The sequence below is a fragment of the Melanotaenia boesemani genome, chromosome 22, assembly GCF_017639745.1.
Source record: "Melanotaenia boesemani isolate fMelBoe1 chromosome 22, fMelBoe1.pri, whole genome shotgun sequence".
In the NCBI taxonomy this organism is placed as follows: Eukaryota; Metazoa; Chordata; class Actinopteri; order Atheriniformes; family Melanotaeniidae; genus Melanotaenia; species Melanotaenia boesemani.
Window position 1 is genome coordinate 3388111 of NC_055703.1, and position 14177 is coordinate 3402287.

The 14177-nt window shown below is 39.8% G+C and overlaps 1 protein-coding gene across 3 annotated transcripts in view; it reads right to left on the reverse strand.

Moving 5' to 3' along the window:
• The window catches only part of LOC121633658 (CD2-associated protein), a 70309-nt gene that overhangs the window by 46693 nt on the left and 9439 nt on the right, over positions 1-14177 (reverse strand). For 2 of the 3 annotated variants that reach the window (XM_041975839.1, XM_041975838.1), the window contains exons 2-3: positions 8473-8630; positions 1871-2048 (exon numbers count right to left, since the gene is read on the reverse strand). In XM_041975839.1, coding sequence (XP_041831773.1) covers positions 1871-2048; positions 8473-8630 — 336 coding nt within the window. Of the gene's footprint in view, positions 1-1870; positions 2049-6561; positions 6625-8472; positions 8631-14177 lie in introns of those variants that run through there. The other variant, XM_041975840.1, reaches the window with a different exon arrangement.

Below are 14177 nucleotides of genomic sequence, written 5' to 3' on the forward strand. Positions count from 1 at the left end.
CGCAGCTACGGAGGAACACACATCAGACTCGGTTTAGAACGGTTGGTTTGTTACTATGAAGCAGTTCAGTGGAAATTTACCATGAACACCTGCATTGTATGACATGTTGACACAGGCCAAAGGGTGTGTGTGTGTGTGTGTGTGAAGGGGGTGTAACTTTCAATGAACACATATCTCACCCAGTTTTGGTTAAAACTGCAAAAACAGTCATCCGTTTGCTTCTCTTGATGAGACCCCAAACAGAAAAATCAGAAACCTCAAAGCTGCTGGGAAGGTGATGTGAATCCATGTTCTGTGACTTCAGAGCCAAATCGGTACTTTGTAGAGCTTCAAATCTTTAACTGTGATTAAATGGACTGCTATACGCAAAATCAAATTATTCAAAAAGTTTACATAAAAACCGCCTCTATCAGTCTTTGTGTTGTTTAAATTTTATGCATTTTTGCACTGTATGGAAAGGACTTGAACACTATGAGCTGCACCTCCAGCTAAACATATGTTTGTACTATACTTTATCCATTTCTAAATCCTTTTTACCTTCTTTTTTTTTATTCTTACGTTTTTATTTATATTTCTTTCTAATTTTTAATCCTTTTAAATCTTCTTTTGCCAGCCACAGGGACTGCAGATGGAAACTAGCAAGAAGGCGAAAATCTGCTGCAGGTCATCTCTGCTCAGTCTGGTTTGAGGTAATGTTTTACTGTAAAAAATAAACTATTAAAATAAAATAATCCCTTCTTAAAACAAAGGGAAAATATCTGACGGTGAACTTCTAGCCAGGAGGAAGGATTAGAATCTCTGCACTTCTAGATTTTGAGTGAGGGTAGAGGTGATGTTTCAAGAGAAAAATAAAGATAAAGACCTCAAAACTTGTGCAAATATTCAGTTAATTGACTATTCAACATTTTCTCTTCACCGAGAACTGACAGCAGTAGGAGATAAAGTTCACCTGGCGTTGGAGTGTCTAGTCTGTGCTAAAGTTATTCAATGACTTTTTTAAACTTAAAATCTAACACTGAAAAGAAACGGTACACATATTTTTCTTTCACACTTTTCCATGGCGCGTCTGCATGTGTGTTCAGAGCCAGTTAGTACTAGTTAATTAATGAGTTAACGTATTAACATGCCCAGCCTAATAATCTGTTATGTTTAACATGTTTGACAGGAATCTATTTTTACTTAAAAGTCGTCTATTGTTTATATTTCTATTCATCTGCAGGAAATTTCCTTTATTATCCAGATTTAGCTAAATTCAAGGTTTAAAATGAGCTGCGGTCCACTTTGTGTTACTGGTTAACACATACTTCTGTACTTGTTTCATGGTGGTCGCATACGTGTGCTGTTATTGTGAAGGGGGCACAAGTCCGGTTGCTGGTTTGGGGAGTAAATGCACGTGTGCGAACTGCGTTGTTGTGAATATGGCAACGGTGAATAAAGTTAATGTTCAGAAGTGAGTTGTTTGTGTGTAACAGAGGGAAGAGAACCAAACTGTATTCAAAATCAGGTTGTTGCTCCCTAATATACACTGTGACTGGCTGATTAGATATTTCTGTAAACAACTGAACAAGTGAACCTAATAAAGTGGCCAGTGAGCGTATCGCCTAATGTCAGGATCTGTGTTTACACACAGGAAGATGAAAACAGCATCGAGTGGAGAAAAAGAATAAAACTGTATCTGCCATGGCAGATTTGTGCAAGACTGGACACACCGGAGGAATTCTCTCAGCTGAGCATGCATGATGGGACATGTGAGCTCACACAGCAGACAGAAGTGAAATTACATTTGCAACAGGGCCTCTGAGAACGAGCAGCATTCAGTTGAGCTGTGAGACATGAGCCATTTTATTAAAAACACACACACAAATCTTACTCTTTGAAGCCGCAGGCGGCTGAGGCTGGAAGCCACCAGTGGGGATACCGATGATGCTCATCCTCTGGACAAGGTTGGCCACATTACCTGCACTCTTCTCCCTCTTCTGAGGCTGAGATGTCTCTTCTTTTGGCTCAGTTTTTGCTTCCTTGACATCTTTGGAATCCTTTTTCAGTTCCTACACAACAAAAAGCAGAGAATGATGAGCATTTTCCTCTTCATTAACAGATCAGCATACTAAAAAATAACTGCTCTTGTGCACAGGATCAGTGAAGTTGAATCACTTCTGAGTGCATCAGGGAAATGCTACCTACAGGATCAACACATGATTAGGTGGAACAAGGACATGAAAAAGGTCAGTTTGAAAATGAGAATTGAATAGTCTAAAGATAAAATAAATGAGACATAGCTGCTGCAGCTCAAGTCAGTCTTTAGTTCAGCTCACTCATGCTAAATGTAGCGCCTGCTAAAGGCCCCAATCAAGTCACACAGACTAGCAGTGAAACAGCTGCTGCATTCCCGAGTCTGGGAAAGTCCCTGAAAGCAGCACAGAGCCCACATCACACCTTTCCATAACCAGAAATTCACATGAACGTACATGAACTCGTGGCCAGACCAGCTCGTAAACACGGGGCTGGAGATTATGTCATGCTATACTTGAGAAGAAATTGACCCTTTAGTGCTTCACATAGCCATCTTTTAATTCCTTCATTCTAGAATGAATGAACTCCACAGTCACAAGATATCAATCCAACAGAGCAGCTTTGGGATTCTCATCATGGATGCAGCCGACAAACCTGCAGCAACTGTGTGATGCTGTCAATCCAATATGGAGCAAAACCTCTGAGGAAGGTTTCCACCACCTGGTTCAATCCATCACACCAAGAATTAAGGGAGTTCAGGAGGAAAAAGGGGTCCAACCCATACTAGCAAGGTGGATCTGAAAGTGGTCGGTGAGTGGATCTTATGTTTCTCTGATCATTCACAACAGAGTAAATGAAGAAGACGCTTCCCTGGATCCTATATTTAGAATGGAAACATGGCCAAAAATGACTTAGAGGACATGTCCTGTGGTCCTAAAAAATACAAAAAAAAAAAAAAAAAAAAAAAAAAAAAAACTGTCCTCAGTCTTAACTCTCACTGCAAACCTTTTATTTAAACTAACTAAATAAATAAATAAAATAATGAATGACTGTACTCAGTGCAGACTGAAGTTTAACGTGAGAACAAAAGGACAGTGAAGATGTTCACAGCGAGCTTAGAGCTGTTGCTGCGTACAGGTGTGTCACCGAACAGCAACCTAGTTAATCTACTTCCTGGTTTAAACATGCTGACATTTCAGTGCTGCTAGCAAGGAAGTCTGGCTGTGTGTGTGTGTGTGTGTGTGTGTGTGTGTGCGTGCGAGACAAAGAGAGACAGCGAAATTTAAATGACTCAAATCCAGATCTGCAGTTTTGCTTTGAAAGGCTGAGAAAAAGCGTGAAAAAAGTCAACTAGTAACAGATTATGTACAACTTTGACCATTACCATCACCACTAGGCAGATGTCTTTGCTAAGAACTTGTAAAGCCTGAGTCTGGAGTCGTCCACTTTTCTACTTCACAGCATTTTTAGTTTTTCTTCTGTTACAATGCCGGAGATCATCTATCCAAATCACCCAGGAGCCAGGACATGATACAAATAAATAAATAAATAAAAACGTTTTCAACAAAGTATCTCAAAGAATCCCATAACTACAGAATCATGATTCAGGAAATTCCTGCACATGTTCCAGTGACACTGTGAAAATGTTCTTCACATGAGGAATGCACAGGAACACTGCAAATGGAAGGATTTCCGCTCTGGAGAGCATGTTTTCTCCCCCCGTGTAAAGCTGGGAGCTGCTGCAGCAGCTTCTGCTAACACATGTACAAACTGGTTTGGTTAATATAAACCTGACGCCCCCGTCAGGCCGCAGTGTTCAGAGCTGTAGTTTTATTGCCTTCATCAATAATAGTCTTCAATCTCATTATCTTATTTATTCTTTTGGCATTAAAAGCAGAGCAGGATGTAAAATCTAAAATACTTATATACAAGAATGGCTGACAAAATTGGATTATTGGGTGTTTAAGTCTTAATATTAACCCAGATGTTGCTGCTTGTGTTGCTTCGCAAGTTTAGAATAACCATGGATGAGTGGGAATGTAGAGCAGAGGAAGAGTTTTCCCCTCCACACAAACGGAGTAAGTCATCCATGTCAGATTTCTGTGGTTCTAGAAAAACATAGCCAAGGTGTCATTGTGGAGGACGGCTCACCAGCCTGTAAAACATGCCATTTAAACATGACATGACAGAGAAAGAGGAGAAACGTCTGATATGTGTCCCCACCTGCAGGATAAGCATCAGCTTCGTAAGACAAAGTAAAGGTAAAGAGTAACTGGATAATGACAGTAATGTTTACCTCGCATAACACTGAAATTAAATGTTAATGTGTCATTTGCAACCTTGTAATTGTGGACTTGGATTAAGGCTTTACACGCTCCGTAAGAAGTGAGAACTTTGTTCCTGTTCTCAAGGTCGCAAGAACAAGAAAAGCTCGTATCGATCCGGTCATGTCATACACCACGAGAAGCTTCGTCTGTGACGGGGCGGGGATTACTGCGGTGGGCTGCGTGATTTTATGTGCCATAAACAGCTGACCGTGTTGTTTCATATTTAAAGACAAACTTCATCTGTGGCAGGACGGGGGTTGTGCATGCCTTGGTGTCTGTGTCTTTACATCCCACGTGTTGTATATATTTTCGTACTTTCTCGCCACCTCGATCACCTGTTCATTAAAACTATACGCTCAGCCTCACATCAGCAGAAGTGCAGAAGCCTTCTTTTCCGTGTCAACGCCCACTTCAAATGTCCAAACATTCACACAACGCTTCCTGCAGTCGGAGAAGAAAGTTCTGCTCGGCTAATGCGTTGAGAAGGAGCCGCAAGACGTCCCCATTCAAGTCACAAGAGCAAAATGACGTAATTTCGTTCTCGTGGTCTCGAAAACAAGAAAAAAGTTCTGATGAGAAGAAACTAAAACATCTCAAACTCTTTTTGATGGATAGTTGCTATTCAAACATCGGCATTTGTTAGTCATAGGTGTGCAACGGTCTGTGGAAGAAACCATATTAAATTTTCATCATAATTAATTAATAATGCTCTAGTCTCTTTATTTCCACTGTTCCAGTATTATTTGTGTCAAACAGCAGCTATTCTGCTAAAGGACATCTGGAAGTTAAAGCTAGCTGGATGTTTTTCCTGTGTTTCGACATTCCCTACTCAGGTTAAAAAGAAATCTTTTTTATAATGTAGTTTCCAGAAACAAGCTTCCTGTTTCCAGGGTAACGTCCTGCATTCTTTTCCATCTGTTTTCTATGAGAGAAATCCACAGTTTATATGTAGGATTTATTTATTTTTACAGAGCAGAAGAGATTTAGTTGGAATGGGACTTGAAATCTTGGTTTTAATTTTCAGAGCTCTACGTAGTCAGTGTCCTCTTCACATTGCTGACCAGCTTCAGCCACATACGTCCTGTCCAAGTCTGATATTCAGTCTTTTAATGGTCCCTGGGACGCACTTTAAGACTCGTGGAGACCGATCATTCCAAACGGAAGTACCAGGGCGGTGGAATGATCTGCCTCTATTTCACAGAGTTTGGACTCTTGAAAAAGAAGAAACTAAAGACATTTTTATTCTAAGCTTTTAGTTAGACTCCAGCTGAAGATAGGAGAAGACGGTAAAAGACCTGCAGCTGAGCTCAAAAGTTCGGACATTTTAGAAGAGCGTAGGTGGAAAATCCCTGTAAAAGAAGTTCAAAGTCCTCCAATAAATCTCCAGAACATGTCAGAACTGCAGTGCATGTGTAAAAACTCCAGTAACCAACTTATTCTGCCTGAAATCAACACTGTCTTCCTCAGTTAGGAGAAACTATTGGCTATGAGTTTTCAGGAAGTGAGTTAAGTGAGTCAAGAGTGTTGTTTTCACATCACCATCACAGCCTCGATCACCCAATGACTCCAACGTCTGTTGCATCTGGTTAAAAAACACCAGCAGCCTGCCAATAATTAACCATTAAACCTGAAACTTACGTCTGAATGGGTTTCTGTAAGAATATGGGTGTGTGCAGATGAGTAATAAAACGTAAAACAGAAAGATTGAGGTAAGTTAAAAAAATCTAATTTATAGTATGTAGATAAAAGTCAAGTTGTGATGTTTTCGGTCCAGAATGTTTCATTTACATCAACAGTGAGCATCAACAGTCATCTCATTAACTGTGATGTAAAACTGTCTGTGCATCCCACAGTGCAGAGGTGGCTGAGATTTAGCTACCCGCTTATAGGGTTAGACCTGAAACATGAAAGCTCTGTTCACACTCTGCAAAACAAGACAATCAACCACGACAACAATTTGGATCGAGTTTGTCCACATCAGACGGCTGGTTCCTCGAGGTTAAACAGATACTGAGATTTAAAGATCCAAAAACAAAGGAAAAAAAAGATCAGCACAAGCACAACAATAAACCCCCGCTCACCTAACATTGCATGCAAGTTAATAATCACACCTAAAATCCTTCCAACTACCCTGTACTTTACATACAACTTATTTAATAATAGCACAAACACACAGACACTCCAATCATCATGTCAAACTTTCATGAACTGACTGTCTTACCATGTCCCCCTCAGACATGTTTCCTACTCTGCGGTGATTTGACCACCGAGGAGATACGACATGTCAAACGAGTGCCAGGAACAAAGTTCAACAGCAAGCTCTTTACAGGATTATCTAACCAAGCCCAGTGACCGGGCCAGGCTGCTTAGCAGATTACCTATCTCCTATCTCACTACGAAGGATTAAGACACTGAAAGAATAGAAGAGAAGTGAGGAAAGGTAAAAATTGAGATAAAAGAGCCACCAGGAGCATAGTGAATCATTTCAGTGCATCAGGAATAGAGTTCAAATACACCAATATTCCAATAACAAGGATTAACAGTTTAAGTTCAGTTTTACAGTAGGGCTGCTCTAATATGGCAAAAATGATGATCATGATTATTTTGATTGAAACTGAGATCAAATTGAGGTATATATATATATATATATATATATATATATATATATATATATATGTGTGTGTGTGTATATATATATATATATATATATATATATATATATCTCACAGATAAAAACCACAGTGTTTTACAACAGGAGTAATAAAAAAGACACAAAGGACAATAAGAAAACACATAAGAGCATAACTCGCAGTTAAAAAAAAAAAAAAAATCAAACCTTGTTTCACTAAAACGCCTGCTTGAAGAAAAATGTTTTCAACTGCTTTTTAAAAGAGTCAACAGAATCTAAGCATCTCAAAGAGAGACACAGCACATTCCACACTCTGGGTGTCGCTGCCTGGAAGAACACACACATTTCAGGAGGCAGAAACTCAACAAAACATTTGCATTTTACTGTCTCAGCATCGCTGTGTAAACAGAGCCTTAGCTCTTCAGTCTGAGATCCTGCTCTGCAGTGGAAACTGGATTACAAGAGTCACTTCAGTCATTCTGCAGGCCTCCCACAGCCAAAAACCCCATGTCATGCATCCTCCCTCTGCACCGAGGGCTCTGCATTAACTAACTCCAGGAGTCCACTCTGTCAGCATCCAGGTAACATTGCTGGGTGAGGCATCATGGTCTGTAGTGGTGCCCACGTGAAATAGTAAAAAATGGTGTCTGACTGTTTCCTTTCTATCATCTCCAACCAGTCTGACCACTGTCCTCCGACATCGTCAAGACAACTGCTGCTTACTGGATATTTTCTCTTCTTCTTCAATGACATCATCGCGTTAACAGTAGATGTGGTGCACAGTGGCAATATAAATATAAACTAAAAATAAAATATAATATAAAAATAAAATATAAAAATAAATATATGGGAGAGCAGGAGGCGACGAAGCGGCAGTAAAAAAAACGTTGCAAGAACTTCTATAAAGAATCAGTTTCTTTACTTTTGAGCATTTAGAAATGTGTTTATTTTGCAAAATGTACTGAAAAGGTTTCAGATTGTTTTGTATTATTTTATATTTATGGTATAATTACAACACTTTAATACGTTATTATTGCATATTGACTTTCATCATGTTTTAGCTTAAGTTGTACAGAACACAGAAATATGAACCACTTGAGGATACTCCAATAAATGACTCCAGTATGCACAAAAATAGGAGTAGACACAGCCGGACCATTTCTATTACAGTTTTTACAGGGTTCACCCGAATAATGTTAAAATATAGAAAACAAGCAATGCCTTTAGAAGGATGGATATAGACTTAAAAAAGGACATAATGTACACTCACACACCCATGTGAGGATGCATCAACTCCAACTGCTCAGAAGCAGAAGTGGGGCAGCAATGCTGACAGCTTCAGCATCATTACCTCTAATAGCTCAATAACCAAGCACTTTTAAAATCTCAGAGGAAATAAACAATCAGCTCCATCAAGAAACAAGCTTACAAGCTAGAATCTGATATGGTGCTGTAAGTGGCAAATTAAAGGAGCATCACCCAATAATCTCCATCTCAACGCACCTTAACAAAGTTGTCAGGGAAGAGTCCTCTTTTCCCGTTGAGGTCTCCCTCCATCCAGCCATTCTCGTTTATGTGTCGGACGTTCTTGATGACGTCACCGGGTCGTAGTGTCAGCTCGTCGTCATGGAGCGCCTCATATTCGTACTCCACCACAACCTCTGAGAAAGGGTGGAGCAACGGTGGAGGAGAGAAAAGCCAACAGACACAAGGGAAAGAAAATGGAGTAGAGGGAAGGAAAGAGACATAAGAGAGACAACAACATATATTAAATCCAAAGAATGATGGAAAATCTACACTAGAATTACACAGAAAAAAAAATTAATTCTTCATTCTTTTCGTGCAGAAGACCCTGGTGGGTGCTGTTCTGAAAACACACAATTCAATGCAAAAGTCAAGGAAGGCCAGACTGGAATTTGCCACAGAGACAAGTCTAAACCAATCTGGGACAAAGGTTTATGGACTGAAAAGATAAAAAAAATAACTTTTACCAAAGAAAAAAAAAGTTTGGAGAAAGAAAGGATCTCAAACATACAAGCTCATCTGTGACACTGGTAATCATCATCTATGATCTGACATATGATGGCAGCAACAAAATGAATTCAGAAATCCACAGAAACATTTCATCTGCCAGTTTAAAGAAAGCTTCAGTCAAACCGTCTTTCTCCTTCATTGACATGACCCCAAATACACTGAAGTTTAAACTGGTTGAGTCAGCCTCCAGAATTAAAGCCCAGAGAGCAACATTTTACCAGCTGAAGAAGAGAAAGTGCGTTGTTGTAAAAAGCGGAACGTTGCAGTGTTGTGGAATTTGCTCATATTCTGGTGTTATCAGCTGTTCCTTCTTATCTAAAAGCTTTTCATGGTGTCTGAGCCACATGAACAAGACGACGTGACTCAAACGTATTTGACCACTGGAGTTTTCTGTCTGTGTGACGTCACCTGTGCTGCAGGACTCACGTCTAAAGGCTAAAGGCCCATTTATGCTCTACGCTAAAGATGGATACAGAGCATCTCATCTATCTTCTCCATCATTTACATGCTAATTTGGTCCGTTTTTAGGGCCACTGCAAATGTGTACCCTCACGAAGCATAGATAGTACCAGCAGTGTTGAGAAGTACAGTTGACATGTGACCCATGAAAAGAGTAAAAAGAAGAGATGATATTTTAAATGGCTGCACAGATCACTGCTGTCTACAGCACTGTCTCCTTTTATGTCTTTTTTATTTGTTATTGTCTGATACTGACATTGCAACTCAGAGGTGAACTCTGCACTGCCCTTTGGTGGATGCACTGGCTAACAACCATGCCAGTGTAAGGGAAAGTAAGCATCCTCTATCAAACTCACCTTTCCTGAGTGTTTGAGCTACAGCTGGAGGCTGTAATGAAGACGATCCGTGGGAAAAAATATCCACAAAACTACTTGTAGAACACACTGATTAAAAAGATTTAAAAAAAAAACCCTGGAAAGAAATGAGGCTACACAGAATTCAGAACAGCAAACAAAATTTGGGAAAATATAAATCAGAAATCTGAAAAAAGTAAATAAAGTGCATTTTATAGGGTCCTGGGGTTGATGTAGTTACTGCAAGCAAATTATTTGTAACTAGATATTACATATCACTTTAATCTGTTTTAAATTTCATTTATCCTTGAAAGGAAATATTTTAGGGCATGGGTGCTGGCACAGCTGCCAACACCATCACATACACAAAGTCTCCTGAGCACACACTGTGTTTTGTACAAACAAAACAACCAGAACAAAAACATGAAAACAGAAGTAATAATGCAGCACAAATGTACAGAAAGATTGCCAAGTGAAACCTAGACACATAAAAACAAAGTAAAATAAGTGGACTTAGTTAGAAGAGACTTAAAAGAGTAAAAAGGGAAAAAAAAGTCTCATTCACTCAACTAATGTTTGGTGTTCTGTACTTTAATAATACTTTTAACTCCGGAGTTGTGTGTTTCTAACTGCATTCAATATTTGGACAATGCAAAGCTAACTAGCAGATGGATCAAGCTTCTCATCTAAATTTGCATCAGATCAGGAACAAACCAACCTCTGCTACTGTCAGATTATTACGGATTAGAGTCCAAGCATGCATGCAGCACTATTTGTACCCATAACAAAACAAAGTCAATATCATGACACATTGAAAGCTGCTTACTATGACTGATAAAATGATTAATGCAGACAAGGAAGGGGCTGTTAAATATTATGCAATCTTCTGATTGGCTCAAGTACAAGACAGAACAAACAGATGCTGACTCACTGGTTTCCAGTGCAGCAGGTTGAGCAGCCTGTTAGGAAAGACTGAGTGAGGTATTTTACAACAAAGTGCAGTCTAGATCTCATGACTCATGTCAGAAAACCTCCACTGGCATCACACCAAGCACAGCCAAAACAAACACACTAAATATATAACCTCACAGCGCACTTACACACACTCACACTCACGAAGAGTCATTCAGAAATTGAAGCGGTGGCTGTTAAATTTGGCTCAGCTTTAGCTATTAGTAGCTGCGGGTGTCTGTGTGAGTGTGTGTCCCTCTGACATCACACACTGTGACACCAGAGCAGCCTGGGCCGAACTCCAACAAGGAACTGGCCGCGGAAATGAAACTGAGAACTTCTCTGTGCATCAAACACTTGATTGTGATAAAGAGGAGCAGCAGATCAAGGCAACGGAGACAGTGGAAGAAATGTCTCTGCTGCAGGGAATAACAGAATAAAAATAAAAAAAAACATGGCTGCAGTAAGTATGCTTATGCAAACATCATTATAATGATTAACAATATATTATAACCCCATGTCATGCATGGCAAAACTTATAGGTTTTGCATTGCTAGCAAAATATGGACAAATTTGTGAAATTACCAATAGGTAAATGACGAACCAACAACAGAAATTTCAACTACCAAAAACAAGACAACAAAATATGATGAGGCAGATCATGCTCTAGGCACGACCAGGTGTCCATTAAAAGGGAGCCCTGCAGAAAAAGTTTAGTAACCGCTGTAATAAACTGAAGCTTCCCAGCCTGTCCTGCCATGTCGATGGCTTCAAACAAGAGGCTGAATGAAATGTGTTGTATTGAAAGAGTGAAAGAGGAACAGTGTGGTGTGAGATTGTGTAGACATTTGATGTGAATTAACTGTTGCCCAAGTTCTCTGCAGGTCTGAGCTTTTCTCACCAAATTAAGACCTGCAAAGAGATGCAACACTCATGCTGTTAGGAGACAATAGCTGATGTGGGTCACAGGCTGTGTTGGGAGGAACGCGTTACAGTAACGATATTTTTTGGGTAATGAAGTAAAGTAGTGCATTACACGTAAAACATCGGTAACTAAATGACTTTACTGGACTACAGTAACATGTTTTTCTGCGTTACTTGAGCCGTGTTTGTCTAGGTGTAAAGTCCTGATCTGTTTTAAGTGGTACGCGCATGCTGCTGCCTGTGTGTGTGCTATAACTAATGCTTTAAAGTAACTACCCCAACACTGGTCACAGGGCAGCAAATTGCTCCACAAACTGAATTGCTTTATCACTGAACCTTATTTCAATTGTTAAATGTTAAACCTTCGTGTTATTAACCAACAGTTAAAATACATCAAGTGCACATAAACAGCACAGGCCGAACAATACACAAATAAGCAGCTTAGTCGAGTGGAGCCTGGACCGTCATTTAGAACTATTTGTCTATGAAACCACAGGAAGAGATACAGTCTGTTGTAGTAAACACAAGAGGCAACACTAAACAGAGATAATCATAACTCTGCTGAGTTCCTACAACACCCAGGGCACTCCTCATCTTTGAAGTGGAACAGAGGGACTTTTGTGCAGCCATGCAGATAAGAACGACCTCAGCAAACAAAACACACACTGTTGGCAGTGGCTCGGGCCTGCCACAGCAGTCCAGCTTTTATCAAGTTACCACACAAACCACTAACCTAATATAGCATTTTGGATTTTAATCAACTGATATGCAAATTCCAGATTCAAAACTTTTTCATACTGGTATTTAATACTCTGCAAGAAGCAAGAACTTTTTTCTTGTACTCTAAGCCAGTGGTTCCCAACTTGGGATCCTCCAAAGAGTACAAGGGGTCCTCAAGGCTTTGAACTTTCAGAGCCATTGTGATTAAAGTCCACATATTGTCCCTATATTAAGGGGGTGTCCATGGCTTTGCATAAAGGGGGTCCCCAAGAAAGATAAGTTAAGAACCACTGCTCTAGGCCACAAGAACAAAATGGCATCATTTTGCACTTGCAAATATATATATATATATATATATATATATATATATATATATATATATATATATATATATATATATATATATATATATATATATATATATATATATATATATATATATATATATAAAAATACACACACACGACAGACACCATTCAGTTCCCAGTCACCAGTCAGTCAGTCCCCTCTGGAAGGTGCCAGTTGCCAGAAAACCCAGTGTTGTCAGCACTTGCAGAGGGACTGGCACGGGCTGGTTCCTCCTGGTGCGCCTCTGTAATGCTGGGCCCAAAGCTTCTCAGAGGTCCAACAGCACAGCACGGGGAAGCCACAACCAGCTTATTAGCCAATCATCATCGTGGGCCAGCAAGTCTTGACAGTCTCCACATACACTATCAGTGCCGTTGCCTCATTTTTCCAACCATCAGTTAACTTCCTGAATAGCTACAGGTAGGAAAATACCCGGATTGTAGCCTAACTAATGGGTATTACTGCCTAGCTACCATTTGAATATAATCCTAATTGTCCTTATTAATAATACCAGCTTTAATTTGTCCAGTACATTTTGACAGCAGAATGTCCGCCTTATTAATTAGCAGCATGGCCGGAGTTTCACAACGAGATAACATAACTAGTGTTAGATATGTGACATGTTTAACATACATCTGTTTCTGTTGTAAATCCTGATTCTTTAGGCTGCTTGGTTTTTGTCAGTGTAGCACATGCGCTCTACAGAGAATTAATATGGAATGTGCGTCTTTATTCATTTCTGCAAACAGCTTTAATATCTAACATGTGGTGTGAAAGGTTATAGTGGATTGTACACAAATGTCTCACATTTCACATCATTTCCTTTGATTTTACTCTGTGCCGGTGGTGTCACTGTTTCCTGTTTCTCTAGATTATGTGCGTACACCGGGGTCAGAGTTCCCATGAAGATAAGAACATTTTCCCGCCAAGTTTGGTTTTTATAAATCCAAAAAGTTGACTATATTTGGCGTATACCGGTTTTTGTACCTACGCCAGCTTTATAAATAAAGCCCCAGAACTGGTTTGTAAAAAAGGTGCAGCCTCCGTGGTGTGGAACTGGTTTGGTTCACATCAATCAGATACATACCAGAGCACTATTTTATGCAAAACATGCAAGCAGACTGTCATGACGAAGGGAGGAAACACCATTTGAAGCAACTGAAGCACTTGACGGAGTACGACAAAGCTGTAAAAGCACGTGAGGAGGTGTCTGCTTCAACTGACGTGGTGGTGAGACCAAAAAAATGACTCAACCATCAATCAACATAGCTTTAAATAGCGGCACACCTTATGAAAAAAGTAGCAAAGCTGGGGGGACCTAACTAACAGTGACACACTGTTTGGCCAGGGATATGATGCCTATTCAGTGTCGAAAGTGAGGGCTTTACAAATATGCTAAAAATGTTTGATTCCCGCTAC